The sequence below is a fragment of the Apis dorsata genome, unplaced genomic scaffold (genome assembly GCF_000469605.1).
Source record: "Apis dorsata unplaced genomic scaffold, Apis dorsata 1.3 scaffold_47, whole genome shotgun sequence".
NCBI lineage: Eukaryota > Metazoa > Arthropoda > Insecta > Hymenoptera > Apidae > Apis > Apis dorsata.
Genome location: NW_006263349.1, coordinates 49294 through 70161, shown reverse-complemented (window position 1 = coordinate 70161; position 20868 = coordinate 49294). Strand labels below are relative to the sequence as shown.

Below are 20868 nucleotides of genomic sequence, written 5' to 3'. Positions count from 1 at the left end.
ATATATATATGTCCAAATTAAATTAGATATTCAAATCTTCAAAAACAATAAGTATTTTCATTTATATCATAAATATTAGAAGAATCTATTTCAAACATAAGTCTTATAATTCTTTATTTTAATAATGTTTAATATTTAATGTTACAAAATTTAATCTTATATAATTAATAGTTATATACATAGTTTTATCAACATTTGTTCCTCTTGAATTGTTCTTTCTTGAAGAACATATGAAAAATATAAATATATATATTGAATATATAATGAAAATTATATAATGAATAATAAAAATATAAATGAAAAAAAATATATAATGAAAATATATATATTTTTTAAAATAATATTATATTAAGATTAATTTATAAAAATGTATTGAATTTACCTGGTCAATACGTAAAGTTACTTGTAATCCAGAAGAATCGATAATGGTACAGAGAGATCGATCTTGACCAGTACAAGCTCTTAATGCACTTTCTAAATTTTGACGTAAATTATTAATTTCTATACTTAATTCTTTACCAAGATTACGAATATTTTCTCCATCACTTAACAAAGATTCGACATTGCTCGAAATCTTTTGGCTAACTGAAATAATATTATAATAAATGATAATGCATATAATTATACATATTGTAATTTATAATTTTAAGTACAATCAAAATTTTTATATAATAAGACCATAAAAATATGAATTACAATAATTACATTAATATATATATATAATTACATTTTTTTCCTGATTATAATAGATTTATTACGTAAGATGAATTATATAATTCATATGTAAATATCGTCTTATTTATAAATTATATAAACCACTAAATTTATTTTAAAATATCTACATGCAGATAAATTATAAAACACTAATAATACTACAACAATAATATTCCAACATTACTTAGTAATGGATCCAATAATTCAATGTTACATTACAATGTTAAATGTTACAATTATATCAAAACTTATATATAATGTTATATGTGAAGAATCAAAGTATTGTTATGAAAAATAGCACTTTAATATTTTTTATTATATATTATATTTTTTATTATATATATAATAGTATCCATATATATAATTAAATTTTTGCATGTTCAAAATTCATATATTTTTTAGCAAAAAATAAATAATTTATTTATTTTATTTGCGTTTTTTTTGCTTTCAAATTTTTCAAATTTTTTTTAATTCTTTCGATATTGTAAAATATTTTTAAATATGATGTTTTTTATTAAATATTAATTAAATATTATTAAATATGATATAAACTTGTAGCTTCACATTCAATGTTTTTTATTCATTGAAAAAGCAATGTATTAATTTTTTTATTGCTAAAATATGTTTTTTATGGATGATCACATTACGACAAATTAAGAAAAAATACAAAAATTGTTTTAATAACGGAAAAATTTGTTGTCCCTTAGATTTTTCATGAATATTTAAATTTAAAATTTAAAAAATATTTTTATGATATCTACAGATTTACACATCTCATTTATCTATTATATATCACATATTAAATTTACATTATTCATTTCACAAATCTAATTATATAGGATTGATAATTAATAATTTATAATCGAGAAAAGAATGATTCTATAAAAAAAAATAAATCGAAAATATACAATAAAATTTTTTCAGGATATAATCAAATAATATATATTCAGGATTTTCTTAAAAATAAAACTTTATACGAAAAAAATGCTATATTTTTGACTTATTTTTTTATATAAAATCATTCACTTTTGTGTTACAATTATCAAAAATGATTTTATATAATAATTAGTGTGTAATTTATAATGTGTATATATTTAGATAATTCATTTTAGAATTTTAAGATTGCCGAAAACATCCTTAATAGTAATAAGGAATCATCAATCATTATAATTTTATTTTTAGCTGTTGAACATCAAATTCGATGTTCTATCATACCATAATCGAAATACTCAATTTAAATAATAAATTGAAGCTAATAATTAAAAAATAAATATTTCTTTACTGTTGTTAATAGTTTTTAATAGTTTTGCATTCTCAATTTCACAAGAGTACGAATCATTGTTTTTTCGAAAACGCGAAATGATTGACTATTGTCAAGAAAAGCTTATCAACGGATTTTGGAAGTATCATAACCATCTATTCTCTCATGTATTCTTTTTTAACATTTTCTCTTGAGGAGAGGACAATATTTGGAATCATCTTTAAATTTTTCGGAAAGATCACGGTATTTTCTCCAGATTCGAAGCATCTAATATTATTACAAATTATTATTGAATAAAATCTTGGAAAATGCTGAATTATATTATAATTATTATAGTATTATATTATACAGATTCTACCATAATACTAAGTTTTTTATGCTAAATATTAAAAAAAACTAAAAACTTTAAAACTTTGCCGAATATCGGTAAAAATATAGCTAATATTTTTGTTCGTGTATAGATAGATATTCAAAATAAGATGTTCAAAAATAACTATCCTTCACGATCGTATATATAAATTTTACCGAAGTCTTGATATATTCTGTTATGATATGGAAACAAGATGCTTTGCTCGCGATGAAAAAAAACAATGAATTTTTAAAAAATTATAAAATACTTATTTTTAATAGTGAATAATTATCAAATATAGCAAATGAGAAATTATTATTTAAATTAATTAATTCGAAAAATTTGATAATCTTTTGTCAACCGATTTTTATGAATATAGAATATCCAAAAAATAAAAACATTGCACATATTATCTATATTTTTTCAAAATTTAATGTATTGTCATGCAATGCATGCTAGAATGAAACGAAGACATTCATTATTAAACAAATATTTTTTAAACTAATTAATAAATAATTAATCGCATTATTTTTGGGATTTATTCTAGACAATATATAGCGTTACGAAAATTTATGGTATTTTTATTGTGGATATCATATTATCGACGGATTGGGATAACTGCACAATATAGACAATATCGCATCTATGAGTATTAGACTACCAGTGTTGCATGAATAGCCAGAAACTCTTTGCTATTAATATGATGATTGAAATGTAACTCATGATAATGATTAGCTACAATATCCATAATTTGAGCCAATATCCATAATATCCATAATCCATGTTTTACTTCAAATAATTTTGATTTAAAATCACATAGTTGTGTGGAAAAAATGATGCCAAATCATTACTCATACATTCAATTAAAATTTTTTATTTAATAAAAAAAATTAAATTAATGGATTAGTTTAGAAATTATTAAATTTTTTTCTAAATATCTATATACTCTCTATAAGTAGATTTACTTTAGCTATGCTTAAAATTTATGATCAAAAGAGTTCAATTTAAAATTTTTATTTTTTATATGCATTCTATGCGCGCAATAAAATTATACAGCAAATTTATATATTATAGTATAACTGATTTATAATTACATAAATTCAATATAAATGAAATAAATAAGTTGAATCTAATGCAATAATGAACTCATAATTATCGTTAAGATTCTGATTTGTCGCTTTTTAATATGAGATTTGACAAGTTATATAAGATAAAATATTTTTCTTTCGTATAATATATATGATTCTTCACGTATTATATTACATTTATGTTTTGATATAATGAATTTGGTGTATTTGAAATGATATGAATAAATTGCATTTTTTATTAAGAAATTCTATTAAACTAAAATAAATAATAAAATAATAAATAATATTAATAATAATAAAAATATTAATATAATAATAATAATAATAAATAAATGATGACGATTTTAAAAAACCTCTGTGATATCATTATGATATCTTTTCTTTTTAGTTTAAATCAATTATTTAATTAATTATAAATAATTAAATAACTTTATTTAAAAAATTAAATTGCTTATAATTTAAAAAATAAATTTTAACATTTTTACACGTAATAATAATATTTATTAATGATTATTTTAATATAATGTTTAAAATCAATTCTCCAAAAATATCTTACAAATTTATACTGGATATATTTTCGCTTTTCAAAATTATCCTATAAGTATAATTGATATAAAAAAATATATAAGATTAAAAATTTACTATTATATAAATTACATTATTTTATAAACTGTGAAAAATTTTTCATAAAAATTTCTGTAAACTAAAAATGCATAATTTTATCATTTATTACGAAATTATGCAAAAATTAAATATGATAAATTAATAATTTAATAACTTAAATATTAGTCATAATAAAAAAATTAATTTCAATATTTAATGCTTAAAATAGATCATGAATAGTTTAATATTTTTTTTACCATTTAAAAGATCCATGAGCGTGTTTAATGCATCATTCAATCCTGTTTCACTGGATAATTCAGTCTGAACTGGTTTTCCTAATAATTCTTCTATGTCTAAAATATATAACATTTACATATTCACATTAGAGCTTTAACAAAACATATTTTATATTCTCCAAATCATATATGTCAATTATGATTAAATTTTGATAGCAGGAAATGTAATTAAATGTATGAAATAATATAAATTTCATAAATATAAATATACAAGATGTTTAGTTTTGATTTATAAATAAAAATTAATCATAAATAACAATGTAAATATATGTAGACAATTAAATGATTAAATGGAATTAAATGATTTCAAGATAGCTATAATAAAATATTATAATGTAAATTATAATGTAAATAAAATATTATAATATATAATGTAAATAGTTTTTATACTAATTATAAAATGTTTGAAAATTTTTTATGTAATGAATTTTTTATTTAAAAGTTTGAGTTTTTGTACAATATTTTAAACTGATTTTATCATTTGTTTTTTTTTTTTTTCATTTTTAAAGTAACTGCAATTCTAAAATGTAGATCTATTTCTGTTTCCCCTTTTTCTGTGATAGAAAAAAAAAAAGTACTAAATTAGATTAGAAAAAGTGAGAGCAAATAATTATAAAGTAGATTTTTTACTTTTTTTGTTTTTTTACTTTTATATTATTTAATTTTTTGAATAAAAAATTTTTACATTACATACTTAAAAGCGAAGAATATATTTTTAATTACTTGATCCTTCATTTACGATGTTATAAAATATATTAAATTATGTACTAATTGTAAAATATTCTCTATTGTTGATAATAATATAATAAATAATATAGTATATTGATAATTATTTGAAATATGATTTTTATTGATCTCGATCTTAAAATTATTGGTGAGAATATCATTTTGAACAATTTTTTTTTCTTATTCTTATTTAATTGAATTCTTTTAGTTTTCAAGATATTAGTAAAAAAACTGTCATTATTATTATATTATAAATAATATGTCTATATTTATAAATTCATATCTATGATATAGCAATATATTCATCGCTCGATAATATTTTTGTCTTTCAGATCTTTTTTAACAAACATGATTCGAAATTGGAAAAAATTCGAAAAAAACAATCTTTGACAAGTTCATTACAATTTGAAATTGTAAAATATATGGACAAAAAAATATTTTGTTTGAATGAATCGCGATGGATATAAAACAATTTTGATAAATATTATTTTCAAGAAAGTTTAAAATATAATGCGTGGGTTTTATTATTTTTTTTATAATATCTATTTTTTATTTTTATTTATTCTTTATTTATAATCTATTATCTATTACATTACTTTTCTCCTTTAATATATGTAAAATCAAAAAAAAATCAAATAAAATGGGAAAAATAGTGATAAAATTTAATCAAAATCATATTATAATTAATTCTTATTTTTTATATATTTTTATAGTATATCGATAATTTAACAATAATATTAAAATTAATATTTAAAATGTAAAAATGGATTAAATTTATAAGAAAAATTAATTAATTATAGATAGAAAAAAGTGAATATAAAAGTTTGATTAAATAATTTAAAATATATATATATATATATATATTAGTATTTTAAATTATATATATTATTATTTTATATATATAGATTATTATTTTTTGCTATAATTATTAATTATTACTTCTATTAATTTATTATTATAAAATAATAATAATTTATAAATATAATAATAATAATATATTAAAAAATTTATTCTTTATTAAGTTGTCCATGTTAATGTTTTCAAATGCTCATTTTAAATTGATAAAAAAATTCATTCTATTTAGTCGGTAGATTATTAGGATCCCTTTACTTAATGAAATATTAAAATTCAATAAATTTCAGACGGATTCTAATTGGAATTTTTTGCCATCTATTCAATATAATTCAATATATTAATCATTAGAAATTTCATAGTTTTTTGATAATATATGTTTATTAATATCATTATCATATTGAAAAATGAATTCGAATGAATTCATTTCTATTACAATCTTTTCAATAAATATATATTTCGCACATTGATTTACTTATTAATATTTTTAATTTCATTAATAATTCATCAGAATACAAAAAAGAATAGCGGATTTATTATCTAATTATCTAAATGCGATGAGATCTACATCCGTGTAGCCGTTTTACCGAAAAGTGCATTACTGAAAAAATACAAAAAAAACAAAAAACGATGACATCTTTTTTAGCAATTAATGCTTTCCAATTTTTCTGAAAAAAGAATTTTTCATTGTCTTATTATCACGCCGTATATTTTGTACAAAGTCGCACATAATAATAATAATGTTCAATTAACTATTGTTGATGGTTTAAATATTTATATATGTATATCTTTATAATAAATTTTAACTTCTGTTAAACATATATATATATATATATATATATGTTGATGTTATATATTTGAAATTAATGTAATAGTCAAAGTATAAAATAATTTCTGTAAACAATTAAAGTAATTTGATTGCTTTAATCGATAAAATATTAATCCATTGTAAAATTTTCTATATAAAACCACGGCATGACGCATCCCTAAATAATGAATAAAATAAATCTTAAATACGTCAAAAAAATATCAATGCGTGGAAGATTGGAGTGAAAAAACTCTCATAGACTTAGAAATACTCTTAAGTTAACTTTCCGGTGAGATTTGCGAATTCGTCATGCATCGTAAGTCTATAATTTTATTATTTTAGAAGTTTTCGGTATACGCATTTTCTAATTATCTATTCTTTTTTAATTTCTTACACTTTATATGGAAATTCTCTAGATTTAGAATTTAATTATAAATTAATTGATAGAAACTCTACTGGATCGCGAAATTAGAATTGCATTATAGTTTATGAATTATAGTATCGTTGATATCTGCACGAAATAATAGAGTAAATCCATAATAAATATTGCACAGATATCATCCCACCTAGAATAAAAGCGTAACTTATGAAAAAAAGAGATAGAGATATTATTGAATCATTTCATAAATTTGTGTTTTTAATTTTTAAAAGAGATAAGACCGTAATAAGTGAGATATCAAAGTACAAAAAATTTTTTATGCAATGGAAAATGATAAAACGCATGTAATAACTACTGTAATCATTGTTTGATGAAATGATGAAATGATAGACAAGAGATGTCCATTAGTAGTAATGTCATGGAACAGAACAGGAATGGATGATGAATACTCTTCTTTCATTGTCTTCTTCCATTGACAAACAATTTTGAAAATAATGTAATTAAGACTTAGAAGCAATATTTCCAGAATCTTGTATACAGAAATATAATAAAAATTATATGTATAAAAATTAGATAATGTTAGAAAATATTTCTCAATACTGCATTAAAACTTTATATATTTTGATACGATATATCAGTAAAGTGATATACAAACATAATTAATTAAATTGATTAGGATTACTAAACTCTCGTATAAATCGGAATATAAATGAAGGAGCCATATTTATTTTCATTGATCATAAAGCCAATCATGTTATATATACAGATCAATGCAAAAAGCGATATTGCAATAATGAGATTTAAAGTAATAGTCTTTAAAAGCATTATATATTTTCATGTAAATACTACCAATTTGGATTGAGATAATTCATTGAGAAAATAATAAATTATATAAATTTTAGATTTAGACATTAATATAATCAGTATAATAGAATATTTAATTAATAATGATTTTTCCTCGAATCAATTGGAAAATAGATATAAAGAAATCAATAAAGAAATAATGAAGAATTGGAATTTCTAGTTCTTTTAATCTTTTGAATTATATGAAGAAATTAATCAGAAATATCATATTTATATTCAGAGATTCTTATAAATTATATTATATATTATATTAATATTATATTACATATTCATATTGTTATTATCAATATATCGATAAAAATTACTAAATAATAATATTGAAGAAATAGTACAATCAAAATTGTTAGAATTATGGAGTTCCTAATTCATTCAGACATGTTATTTCATTGTCTTAAATAAAATAAATTCAGAGTAAAATTAATTAGGAAGGCTATTATAATCGAACTTATGAGTCCATCGGATAGATAAAGAATGTTTATTCATGTTTTCATCGAATCGTAAAAACAAGAAGAGGGAGATAAAAAGAAGAATTATAAATGGTAATATTAATGATAACAATAATAATAAATAGTTGCTATGAATGATGATATAAACATCATATTTTAACTTTCTATTATAATGTTAATGCGTTTAAGAATAATAGTCATTAAAAAAGATACGAAAAGAAATACTTTATTGGATATGTCACTAACATCTAAATATAGCAAGTCTTACATTTTTCATGGCATTTCCTCCTACTCATAAAATGTCAACGTTAATTAATCATAACTTATGAATTTAGTATAAAAAAATATCTTTTTTGAAGAATATTTCCATTTTTTTTTTCATTTTTTCCGATGAAAACTTGAACAATATATCCAGGACTTTGCATATAGATATATAATATAAATTGAATAATTATTGGCCAATTGTTAAAAATTTAAAAAGTAGTATAATTAAAATTTCGTTACTCAAAATCTCGATACTTGTCTATTTCAAATATGGTATAATTAATTAAAATTTCAACTTAATTATTATCTATATAAATTTTATAAATAATCAATCCTAAATTCAAGAACTTTATTCCATAAAAAAATAAATATAATTACGATGAAGAAATTTCAAAAAATGCATGCAAAATTTTAATAATTAAATTGCATTAATTAAAAATATAATCGAATTTTTAATAAATAAATTTGAATAATAAATTTGAATTATTCCAATAGTTTAATAATGAATGATTTGGTCTTCATATTAATTGTTCATAATTTGTTTTATTATTTTATTTATTTCTTCATTTATATATAATTCTGTTGACAGTGAATAATTTCATATTAAACAATTTCATATATAAAAACAAATAAAAATAAATAAATATAATTAAAAATAATTAAAATAAATTGTAAAAATATGTTTTTATTTTTTAATTCGCAAGAATCTTAAATCTATATTTATGTTATTGCTTCATCTCGTATTCAGAATTGCATTCAGAATTGCTAACATAATATAATATCCCTTCTATCGTTAAAACAAATTCTCAATTCTCCTGTAATAAATTTCTGCAAAAAAAGAGTATTCACTTTGGAAAATCTGGTTAGATTTTTTAAGAATGAGATACTATAAGAAAATTTTTTAAACAGCTAATATTATGGTACTGTACGAAATACAAAAATTTGCCCTTGAGACAATATAAATAAAATTTTTCATTTTATTCATCTATTTTCAGTTTTCAATGATTGAAATTATTCCCTGAATTATTGACCGTTTTATAAATTAGATCGACATTTTTTTTAAAATCATTATTAAATTTTGTATTGTATTAACAACTAATACTGCGCAACTGATAGTTTATATCTTTCTATATTATTTAATTTGGACAGATTCTATTCTTTTTTCTTTATCAGATTAATAGATATGATTTTTATCGCCAATAGAAAAAACACGACATAATATCACTTTAAATTAAAATAGAGGAATGGCTGTCCATTTTGGTTAATCAAATCTGCATTCCTTCCAGAAATAAATTTTTAAGTTTCATATAATACTAAATAATACTAGGCAATTAATGGCTCGCGAGGCATATATTCTCTCCTACGATATTTTTATAAAGAATGAAGGGATTAGAAGTTTATATTATTTTATATTTTACATTCGCATTCATGCAGATCAAAATACAAGAGCGAAATATGAATAGTTAATTATAAGGAATTGACATCGATAGTACGATTCTTTTTCCCATTCCGTTTTATATTCCTGGGCTTCTCTACTACACTTCTATAGAACATGAGAAAGAAAATTATACATGAGGTTAGAACTCATTACATTGTTGTATATGTATTCACCATATAGCAAAGCATGAAATAATTATTAATAGGAATTTTATTTTATATACAACACATTAAGATTATGAAGTGATGATGGAGAATGATTAATTAAGAGTATCCAGTGTATTGGAAATCATGAAATAATGATGGAGGAAAATTATCTATTGTAGAAGGAAGTGATGGAAGAGTATCAATTCATTTTTAACAGCAAGACTTTTCGCGAAAGTATTTCATCGAAAACCATTAACTGTAGTATTAATGATCATAGTTTAAGATAACATAATTTCACCATTGTTTGTGAAGGCAAAGACTATATTCAGAGAAAATATATTGACAAAAACATGAATCCACAAGAAAAAGATTTGGTAACGTTATTGCTCGCCACTATATAAAGATTAAAAGCATTATATAGTTAAAATAATTCGGAGAATTATTTTTAATTATATATAAGGAAAGAATACAAGTTTGTAACAAGAAGAAGAGAGAGACAACCAAATATTCTTATTTGCTCCTGTAAAATTTCTCGATGTATACTGTAGAAGACTATTTTGAAATTTTTATAATTAAGAATCTAGTATAAAAACTACATTTTTTGAGATAAGAATATAGTATTCTATAGAATGAACAGAAATAGGATATCTTTAGAAAATTTTCTTTAGATTAAAAAAAGAAAGAAAAAGTGAAATTGCTTAACTTTTCGCATTTTGAACTTTCTCGAAAATAATATTTTTAATAAAAATTTTTTAATTTGGCATTTTTTTAAATAAATGATAAAAAGAATACATTTTTCGAATTTACATTAATTCCTTGTTTTAATTATAATAGTTATAATAGTTCTGTAATGAAACTGTTTTAGTAATGATATAATTTAATGAATGCTCAATCAAGATTTATTTTAATATATTGTTGATAATATAAATATTTAAATTTTTTTATTGTTTTGAGAATGCTAAATTCTAACAAAATATGATAGAAACTTATTGAAACACAATCTAAATCTGTATTATAATTAACTTAAACTTATTTTAAATTTCCAAAATATTTTAATATAATATTTTAATATTTAATTTCAAAAATATTTTTGCGCATTTATTTTAAAAATTAAGCTCGAATAGTTATATATGTACATATATATAAGAAAAACTTGTTCAAAATTTTATTCCTGATAATATATTTCAAAGTTAAGAATATTTCAAAGAAATTAATTATTAATAATCATATTTTGAATTTTATATAAATTATTAATTATTGATAAATATCGTTTAAAGATTTTTAGAAGCAATAAATTCCATTATTTTTCAAAAATACTATATATTATATTCAATTGTTACTAATAAATGAATAGAAAAATATATTCTACTTACTATCTAAATCTGCAAAAATTGCTTCGCTTGCGACATCTAAACTTCTTAAAAGATATTTACGTAATTGAATGGTTGTACTACTGTGATAATCATTTAAATCTTGCAAAGCAGCTTCAACCACGACTGGAAATTTTTCTACGCTTGTAGACATTGTTTCATTACATATAATCATTATAATCATTCCCAATCTAAAAGTAAATTAAAAAATAAAGATAAAATGATAAAATAAATTTATTAACAAATATTAAAATCATAATTCGGTAAGATTGCTATTTTTAAGAAATGATAAATTATTTACATAATTATAACATTTTTAATATTCCATATTGAAATATTCACATTTTAATATTCAGTTAATATGAAGTTCCTTATAATAATAAAGTTTTAATAAAAAAAATTTTAACTAAAATTAAGCAAAATATTTTTAAATCTTTTAATTGTTATCGTTTTTATATCTCAATAACAAGTATGTAAATTTTAGAATTTCTAAAAGTTGTCAATCCGTTGAAAAAGTTACTAGTTAAAAATTTCAAATAAAGTTACTTTAAGTAATTATTTATTAAAATATTTGAATAAAATATTTATTATAATTAATATAATAATTACAAATTTTATAATATTATAATAATATAATAATATAATAATTACAATTTTAGTCGTTTAACAACAATATTGTTATTTGTGTTTTATATTTTGAATAATAAATTATTGAAATAATTTATTAAAGTAATTTTATCGTTAATTTCAACTATTAAATTTTACCAATTATTGGTCTTCCTCCTTATAGTAATTTAATAAAAATCATTTTTTCACATCATGTTGAGGATGTATTGGAATGCAACCAAAGTTATTAAAAATTTTTTTACAGAAAAAAAAAATGAAAAAATTTAAAATATAAATTATTCAAAATACAATCAAATAATTTAGTGTTTCAATTTTGAAATTTACTTTAATTAACGCTTAGATGGTATATAATCTTTTTTAATTTTAAAATTAAATATTTTTTTGTATACATAGTTTTAAATTTCTTCTTTTATAGAATTTATCTTATAAATTTGCAATCTCATAAGGATTCAAAAATCTCTGTAATGAAGATCGATGAAGATAATGAGGACTAATCTTTCAGAAATTTTTACAAAGTTTTTTCAAGTCGTCACTTGTATTCTTTTTCTAAAGAAATTAACTATTAAAAATAATGTTAAAAATAAAAATAAAAATAAAAATAAAATAATATGAAATCTTAAAAAAATAAAAATATTAAAAAACTAGAAATAAATCAAATTTTCTATATCTGAGATATAGATTCTAGATCTGCTAAAATCAGACATTTGACAAAAGCATTAATAATTTTCTATACGCTGCGTTTTGCGATTGTGTTATCATTTATATTCCGCACAGAGATTTTTTCTTCTTCAAAAGCGTTAAAAATTTGCGTTTAAATATTTCATGTTATTGTTTATTGTAAATCTATATTTGTAGTAAAATGTAATTATTTAATATATTATTATTTATCAAATAAAAAGATAGATTTTCGAAAAGTTGAAATATTAGCCATAAATATTTCGGTATTACTAAAAGTATTTATATTTTAATAACATTTAATATTGTTGGATGTATTTATATCATACATATTTTTAAAAATCATTTTTTTAGTGTTTAATTTAAATTTAAATTTAATTTAATTTAATTTAATTTAATTTAATTAAATTTAATTTTTTTCATAAAAATGTAAATATTTCTATCATTTAATCTTTGTTAAATTATATATGTTTTATGATACATTTATAGTCTGCATGCTGAAATGATAAATATATTATTTATCCTAGTAATAATTAAATAGCATTATTAAATATATTATATTATATTATTATATATTAAAATATAACATAAAGATATTGTCAAAATTATATCAATTACATCAAATTAACGCAGAACAATATCATGAATAATACTTTGCCTATAATATTATTCTATAAAACATATCATTTACAAAACAATACAATATTTTCAATACTGATTAATTTTTCTGTTTAGCATAAATATATTTTTTTCTTTTATTCATAAAATATAGAAATAAAAAATGATTATTGCAACATTCTATTGGGATAAAAATGATTCATTATAAAACATTATAATGTTATATCATAACATATATTTTAATTGTGAAAAAAAAAAGAAAAAAATATTTATATAAAAAATAAAAAGATTTAACTAATATCGAATGGAATGTAGATATTATATTTTAGTAGATCAATCAACCAAAATCTTTTATAAAAAATGAATTTTTAAACTGCCATAATCTTATTAAGTTACATAAAAAGCAATTTTCTCTTTGTCTTTTTCATTCAACATTTGTGATAGAAAATTAAATGAAAAAGAAAATTAAATTAAATTATTTTTAGAAATAGAAGTCTTTTTTAATTATAGAATTTTTTATTTATTTCGTTCAAGAGATAATAATGGATACAAAATTCTGTCCTGCTATTTTTCTTTTTTATAAGTATAATCAGAAAAGATCAAGGATTTCTCTATCATTCTTTTTTTTATCATTTCTTGTTTCAACATTTTCTTTAATTTGTTCACTTTATGAGAATCAAAAAACTCACTTTAATAAAAAAGTATACTCCGATTTCAACTTTTGTTAAATAATATCTCATTAATTTCTTCTAAATTATTTTTATAAATTATTAAATCGCTTTTAATATTTTTGCAAAAATATTTTGGAATTTATGCAGTAATTTTAAAATATCAATCTTTTGCCATTATGCTATTTTTTTTTGTCAGTCTTAAGAAGTTAGTTTGATAATTTATTGTTTATTTAATTTTTATTTTTTATTTTTTATTTATATTGCTTAATTTATTGTTCAGTAAATTTGCGAGATGCAAAATGGATTAGCTAGAGATAATAATAACTAGTCATATATCATCTTGCGAGAATTGTCGAGAAATAAAAGTAAATGTAAAATTAAATATTTTAATAGTAATTTAAACATTAATAAATTGTAACATAATAAACATAATAAATTATATAATTTATTTAATTATTTTTTGCTATCTTTTGTATTTTTTGTCTTTTGTTTTTTTTTTTTTAGAAACTGTAAAAATAGCATACTATATGCCTGCAAAATTTTTTTTCATTAATTGAGCTTCTCTGAATAATATTTATAAAATATTATATATTCTTTAATATATATATTATATATTCTTGTAAATAATCAAGAATTTTTTTTCTTCTCGTGTTCTTCTTATCCTATTTCTTGAGTTCTTCATTTTTGAATTTTTTTTCTCTTTAAAAATAATTTTCTATTAATGAACATTTTTCTGATCGAAAAATCTAATCAACATTTATGTTTCTCAAGGAAATTAATTTTTAAAAGGGATTTAAGTAATTACTATTCGCTGCTGAAAAGAAGTTTCGCGAAATGGTATAAGACTAAGAAGAGTCCTTCAAAAGGACCATTTATCTCCTTCATAATTTAAATATTTAAAATCGTAAAACTTATTTTCATTTATGAAGTTATATTAGAATAATCATCTAAGACTAGAAACTGAAATATTTTCAAAATTATTAATTATTTTAATATAATATTAATATTTATAATATGTCCAGCTTATTCGTATATATACTATTATCTTAATTATTTGAATTAAAATTATGTTTATATTATTACAAATCATAATTAGCAAATATGAGAAATAAAAAAATTTTTTATATTATATTGATACATCAAAATATTTAAATTTTATATTTACATTAATGCATTAAGATTTAGATATAGATAGTTTTGGTAGACATGTGAAAATAAACATTTTTTTCACAATTTATTAATTAATCAGACTCACATTCCTTCTGAGATTTCTTTCCAATAGTAAATTATACATCTGTATATTTCTTGCAATTTTCATTCATATCGATAAGAAAGAAACCTTTATTTTTAAAATTTTCTTTATGAAAAGTTATATTGATTATAATTACGTAGCTTTTTTCCAGAAACTGAGAAAACATTTTCAGTTTCTGATTTCATCATGCCAAGATTTTCGATTATTTATATATATTATATATATATTAATATATTATATATATTATTTATTATAATCGCTCTTAATAGATTTAATGAATATGTCAATAATTATTTTAGATTTCTTGTTATTGATCATTTTCTCGATGAATAATAAGCTTGAAAATGAATTCATTTTTAACATAATAGGAACAAATAGAAAATAAAATCGGAAATTTTCTTTCTAAACTTCTTTCATTTACTTCTTCTTCTTCTTTACAGAAAGAATCCCTTCTCTCTTTTTTTGCAGATTCTACTTTTGACATCAATATTGTATGAGTACAAAAATTGTCTTTTCATTTTATTTTTTTTATTTTATTTTTCAATTTTATTTTATTTTACAATTATTTATAATATTTATGATACACAATATTTATAATTACATAGAACGAAGAAATATATTCGTTGGGTTTTATATTTCAGCAATGATTCTTATTAAATTGATATTTTTAACATCATTGATATCTGATCATCTTATTACTTTTTTTGTAGCAATATTTATATCAATAGCAAGAATTCTATATTGTAATCTTCAATAACCATAACATTATTTCTTTACCAAAAAAAACGACTTTAGCTTCTTCAATATTCAATTTTAATTTATAAATAAAAATATAATAAAAAATTGTTTTCGCAATAATTTGAACGTCAATTTCAATTTCAAAATAATATAGAATAAAAATATAGAATAGTATAGAATAGAAATAGTATAGAAATTTCGAAATTTCATTCGCTATTTCATCGAAGTATCAATACTCATATTTGAAAAAAAGATTTATCAATATATTTTTTTTCCCTACTCATTTATCATCATAGTATTGGTTCTGTATCTCAAAAAAAAACTATGTCTAAAATTCTGAACAAGGTATTATTATTTTATAATATTATTCGAATATTGTTTCTTTTGTTAAAGCTATCGAGTTTGTATTTTCGCTCTTCACTTGATTTTTCTATAATACACCTTTTTTTCTTTTTGATTTCAAAATATTAAAATTAAAAAAAAATCTCTCAAAATGCAAAGATGAATCTCTTCAATTCACTAGAGGAATTTCTTTTATATCAGAGAAATATTATCATTCCTCTTAAAATGAGCCGGATTCTAGCAACTTTTCAAAGTGAAACGAGTTCCATATTTTTTTTCATCATTGGATTCGATTCATATCTAATTTATAATTTTGAACTTTGATTTTTGGCGAACATTGAATTATAAAATGATAAATTGTTTTATCGTGTATATATTTATATATATAATTATATATCTTCTAGATCTTCTCAATTTAATTATGATTTACCATTTTCTTTTTGTCTTCTTTCTTTTTTTTTATATAGTTGATGGAGCTATATTTTCTCTCTCGGATTAAATTCATTGATATGAATATGACTCTTATACCATTCATTTTTATTGAAAAAATCTATCTTTTTCAGTTTTTTTCTTATTTTAGTATGCTTTATAACATTTTTCAGTAAGAAAGAATTCATTTCATAATTTTATGGGTAAATGCAATTCAAATCCTATTTATACAAGATTATTATTGCTAATGCTATGTTGATTGTATCGTAAAGTATGTTATATCACAAGAAATAGATTATTCATCTTAATTATGTTGACTTTCTTAACAAAAATTGTTAAATTAACATAAACATTATATATATAATAAAATATTAGAGCAATATTCTGTTTAAGTGTTCTGCTAGATTAGAATTGTTTTTATTTACTCTATTTCAAACAATCTTATTAATTTTTAAACTTTCTTAAAATCTTATCCTTGATCGGAATAACTTTCCAGAGATATGATAATTTATTAGATTTTCAAAAAGAATTTGGGCGATTATGATTCTTATTGTTTTATTACGTGAAATAATCAATCAGAACTAGCCTATACCGATTTCAGGAGTTGATCCATTAATCAAGCAATACTCTTTCAAATTTTGATATTATAAATTTTCAAACTTCCTGCTCTTTTTTTGTGTGATTTTTTTTTTGCAGAAAGATATCGCCGATACCAATCTTCTACATTTTATCAACAAAATGCAATTACGATAATCTTGATAAAGTTTTGATTTTAAAATGTCCGAATATTATCATTGCATTTTTTCAAAACTTCTTTTTTCGAAATATAACTAATACCTATGTGGATATTTTATCAGTTTTCGATTTTCATTTTCAGTATAATTCATTCCGTATTTTGAGGAAAGCTAATAATATTTTGTGATAGATGAAAATATAAAAATTTCTTGAACATTTTTTTTAATATTTAATTCATAACAACATTTTAATATAAGATGTTTTAGAATAAAATAATTGTAATGTATTATCAGACAATAAGAAATTAAAGAAATTAAAAAAAAGTAGTAGAAAGTATTATTGCATTGTCGAATCTATATATAAATATACTTAAGTATAAATAATTGACTAACGATCATACATAAAAACAATATTTTCATGTCCCACATTTTGTTCATTACAAGGATATTATTTTGTTTTAATTTAATGAATTCGCGAATCCAATTCTTGGTTCATAGATACAATTCGCGAGTCTTGGAAAAACTGACGGCGCATTGGACTAAAGATTATAATTTGAAAAACTTATGTAGATTGAAGTATAGAATATAAAATAAGTAGAAGAAAATAAGTAAAATATTTATTTTGATTAATTTTCATAGTGGATGATGCTGGGATATAGATTGATCAATCTTAATTTAAAAACTTACTATAAAAAGGTATTTTTTTTCGAGAAAATTATTATTAATTATTTCTTATTTTCTTTCAAGAAGAGCAACATTCCAGAATCTTGCATATAGAAATACAATAAAAGTTAATTGTACAAAAATTCAAATTTTTGGCTAATTATTCGACACTTAAGTGCTAATCAAAATTTGTGAAAGAATCTTGATATTTGCCGCAATAAATAAAATAATCAATAAAATGTTTACAAATTTAATATAAAAGAATAGATTTGATGAAAAAAAATTAGAAATTTTTTTTTCAATTTTTCTTAAGTTCAACAATATTTTCAGGATTATGCATATAAAATTTTAATAATGCATATAAAAATTTAATAAAAATTGGATGCATAAAAATTGAATTTAAGGACTTGGGCTCAAGTCACTTAAGGAATATGATACAAACAAATTTAATTCCGATATAGCTCAATCAAAACATGAAATTTCTTTTATACTTTATTAAGTATAATAAAATTAGTAAAAAAGAAAGAAAACCGAAAGTCAAAATAAACATAATCATAAGTTTTATAATATATTAAGAGGAATTTCAGTAGTGGGAATATTTATTGACATATAACATATATGTTATAAATCGTTTTATACATTTATTCAATTTTTATTGTACTCTCATTTTTAATCATCATCTTGACATCTGCATTCAAGATCACATCTTTAAATTCTTTGATCGATAATTCTTCCAAAATATTTTTAAATTTTTCGTTATTTTCTCCTACTAACTATAGCTTTTTGCTCTTTCACATCTCATGATAACTTTTATTTCATTATGTTATTTTATAACAAAGGTATTGTTATGATTTATATTGTTTAATCAGTTTTATAGAAATTTCTTACTTTTGAGAATCAATTTTTATTATTTTTAGCACAATATCTCCATCTGAGAATCAGCAGTCAGATAGTATGGAACTTTATTTTATTTTAATATATATTTTGTATATTGAATGTATGCTTTCTTTCATTTTTTTTAAATGGCAAATTATTTTAATATAAAAAAGATTCTACTTATGAAAAATTCTAAAATGCAATTAATGATTCTCGCAACTAGATCAAATCCATTGATTTTTCCATAACATTGATCAATGAAGAATAGAATTTTCGCGTAATAAATTGTAAGATAAAGTTCAATGATCCTTAATTTTGAGTGTCAATTTCAATCGATTTTGAGTTTATTGAACAATAAACAAAAAAATTTGAATAATTGTCATGATGAAGACACAAATATATTTAAGTATTTTTCTCGAATTCCTTTCATTTCAATCTTATGTTTCATATCTATAAAATGCAGATTCTTTCAATCGAAAATTGATTTGCTCAAAGCTTCTTAGCATTATCGAATCATTATTATCAAATAATTTAATTAATTAATTTTGTCAATATAGTTATAGTATAATAATCCTATTATACTATATCTAAAAAATAAATTCCAAGGAATTTGGTGAAGGAAGGAGAATCATAAATATAAAATTTTAATTTTTAATTAGTTATTAAACTTATTAGTTTAATAAAAAGAAATATTAATAAAAATTATTCAAAATTATCCGTGAAATATATTAAATACTATCTATATGCATGTATGATAGTATATTAGATAGTGAGTATGTGATTGTTACTTATTTACTATTTCTATAAATATGGCATTCAAAATAAATAATTAAATAACTCATCGAACTTATAATATCATCGAACTTATAATATCTATCCATAGCGAGTTGGGATATTCATTCGGAATGAGAAAATAAAATATAAAAACTTTAAATTGAAATTACAATGACTGAAGTTATAATAATAAATGATTTGGTTATATCATTGTCATCAATATTGTTATGTATATCTAACTCGTCAATACAAAATAATGACGATGCAATGATAATTATAGCCAATTTATAATAATTGCAAGAAGAAAAAAAAAATAAATTTTGAATGTGTCCAATTTACAAAAAAAATCTATAATGCAAATGATTTTATAAAAAAATTTAATTTTTGATGATGTCAATGTATTAATCTCTTATAGATGCAACAACAAGATTCAGAAAGTTTTATAGAATATTAAATATTAAATTTAAACATTTATTAAATTTGATTAAACCAACAATTGTTAAAACTGATATAAATTTTAAGAAAAATTCGTAAAAATCATCTTTTAAGTTAATTGCATTCAATGAGTTAAAGACAACTGAAATCTCATTATTGCGATTACGCATTTCCCGTAACTATTTATGTATTTATCAACATTAGTTAAAAAATAAATATGTCATTTAATTTTTCCAAATATTTTGTTATATTACTAATATTATGATACTTATTGTTAGAAAAATATATTTAAAACATCATATACAATATCAAATAAAATTGTAAGCTTATTATTTTTTTATAATTATTTTAATAAATAATTACTTAAAAGATACAAATTTGCAAATATTTATTATATTTATAATATTTATAATATAAATATAATTATATT

At 19.7% G+C, this 20868-nt stretch overlaps 1 protein-coding gene across 1 annotated transcript in view; it reads right to left on the bottom strand.

The window, feature by feature from the left end:
* The window catches only part of LOC102671339 (prominin-1-A), a 62500-nt gene that overhangs the window by 19611 nt on the left and 22021 nt on the right, over positions 1–20868 (bottom strand). Inside the window, exons 5-7 of the mRNA XM_006608845.2 lie at positions 11608–11795; positions 4273–4368; positions 383–585 (exon numbers count right to left, since the gene is read on the bottom strand). Of these exons, the coding sequence (XP_006608908.2) occupies positions 383–585; positions 4273–4368; positions 11608–11795 (487 nt within the window). The remainder of the gene's footprint in view (positions 1–382; positions 586–4272; positions 4369–11607; positions 11796–20868) is intronic.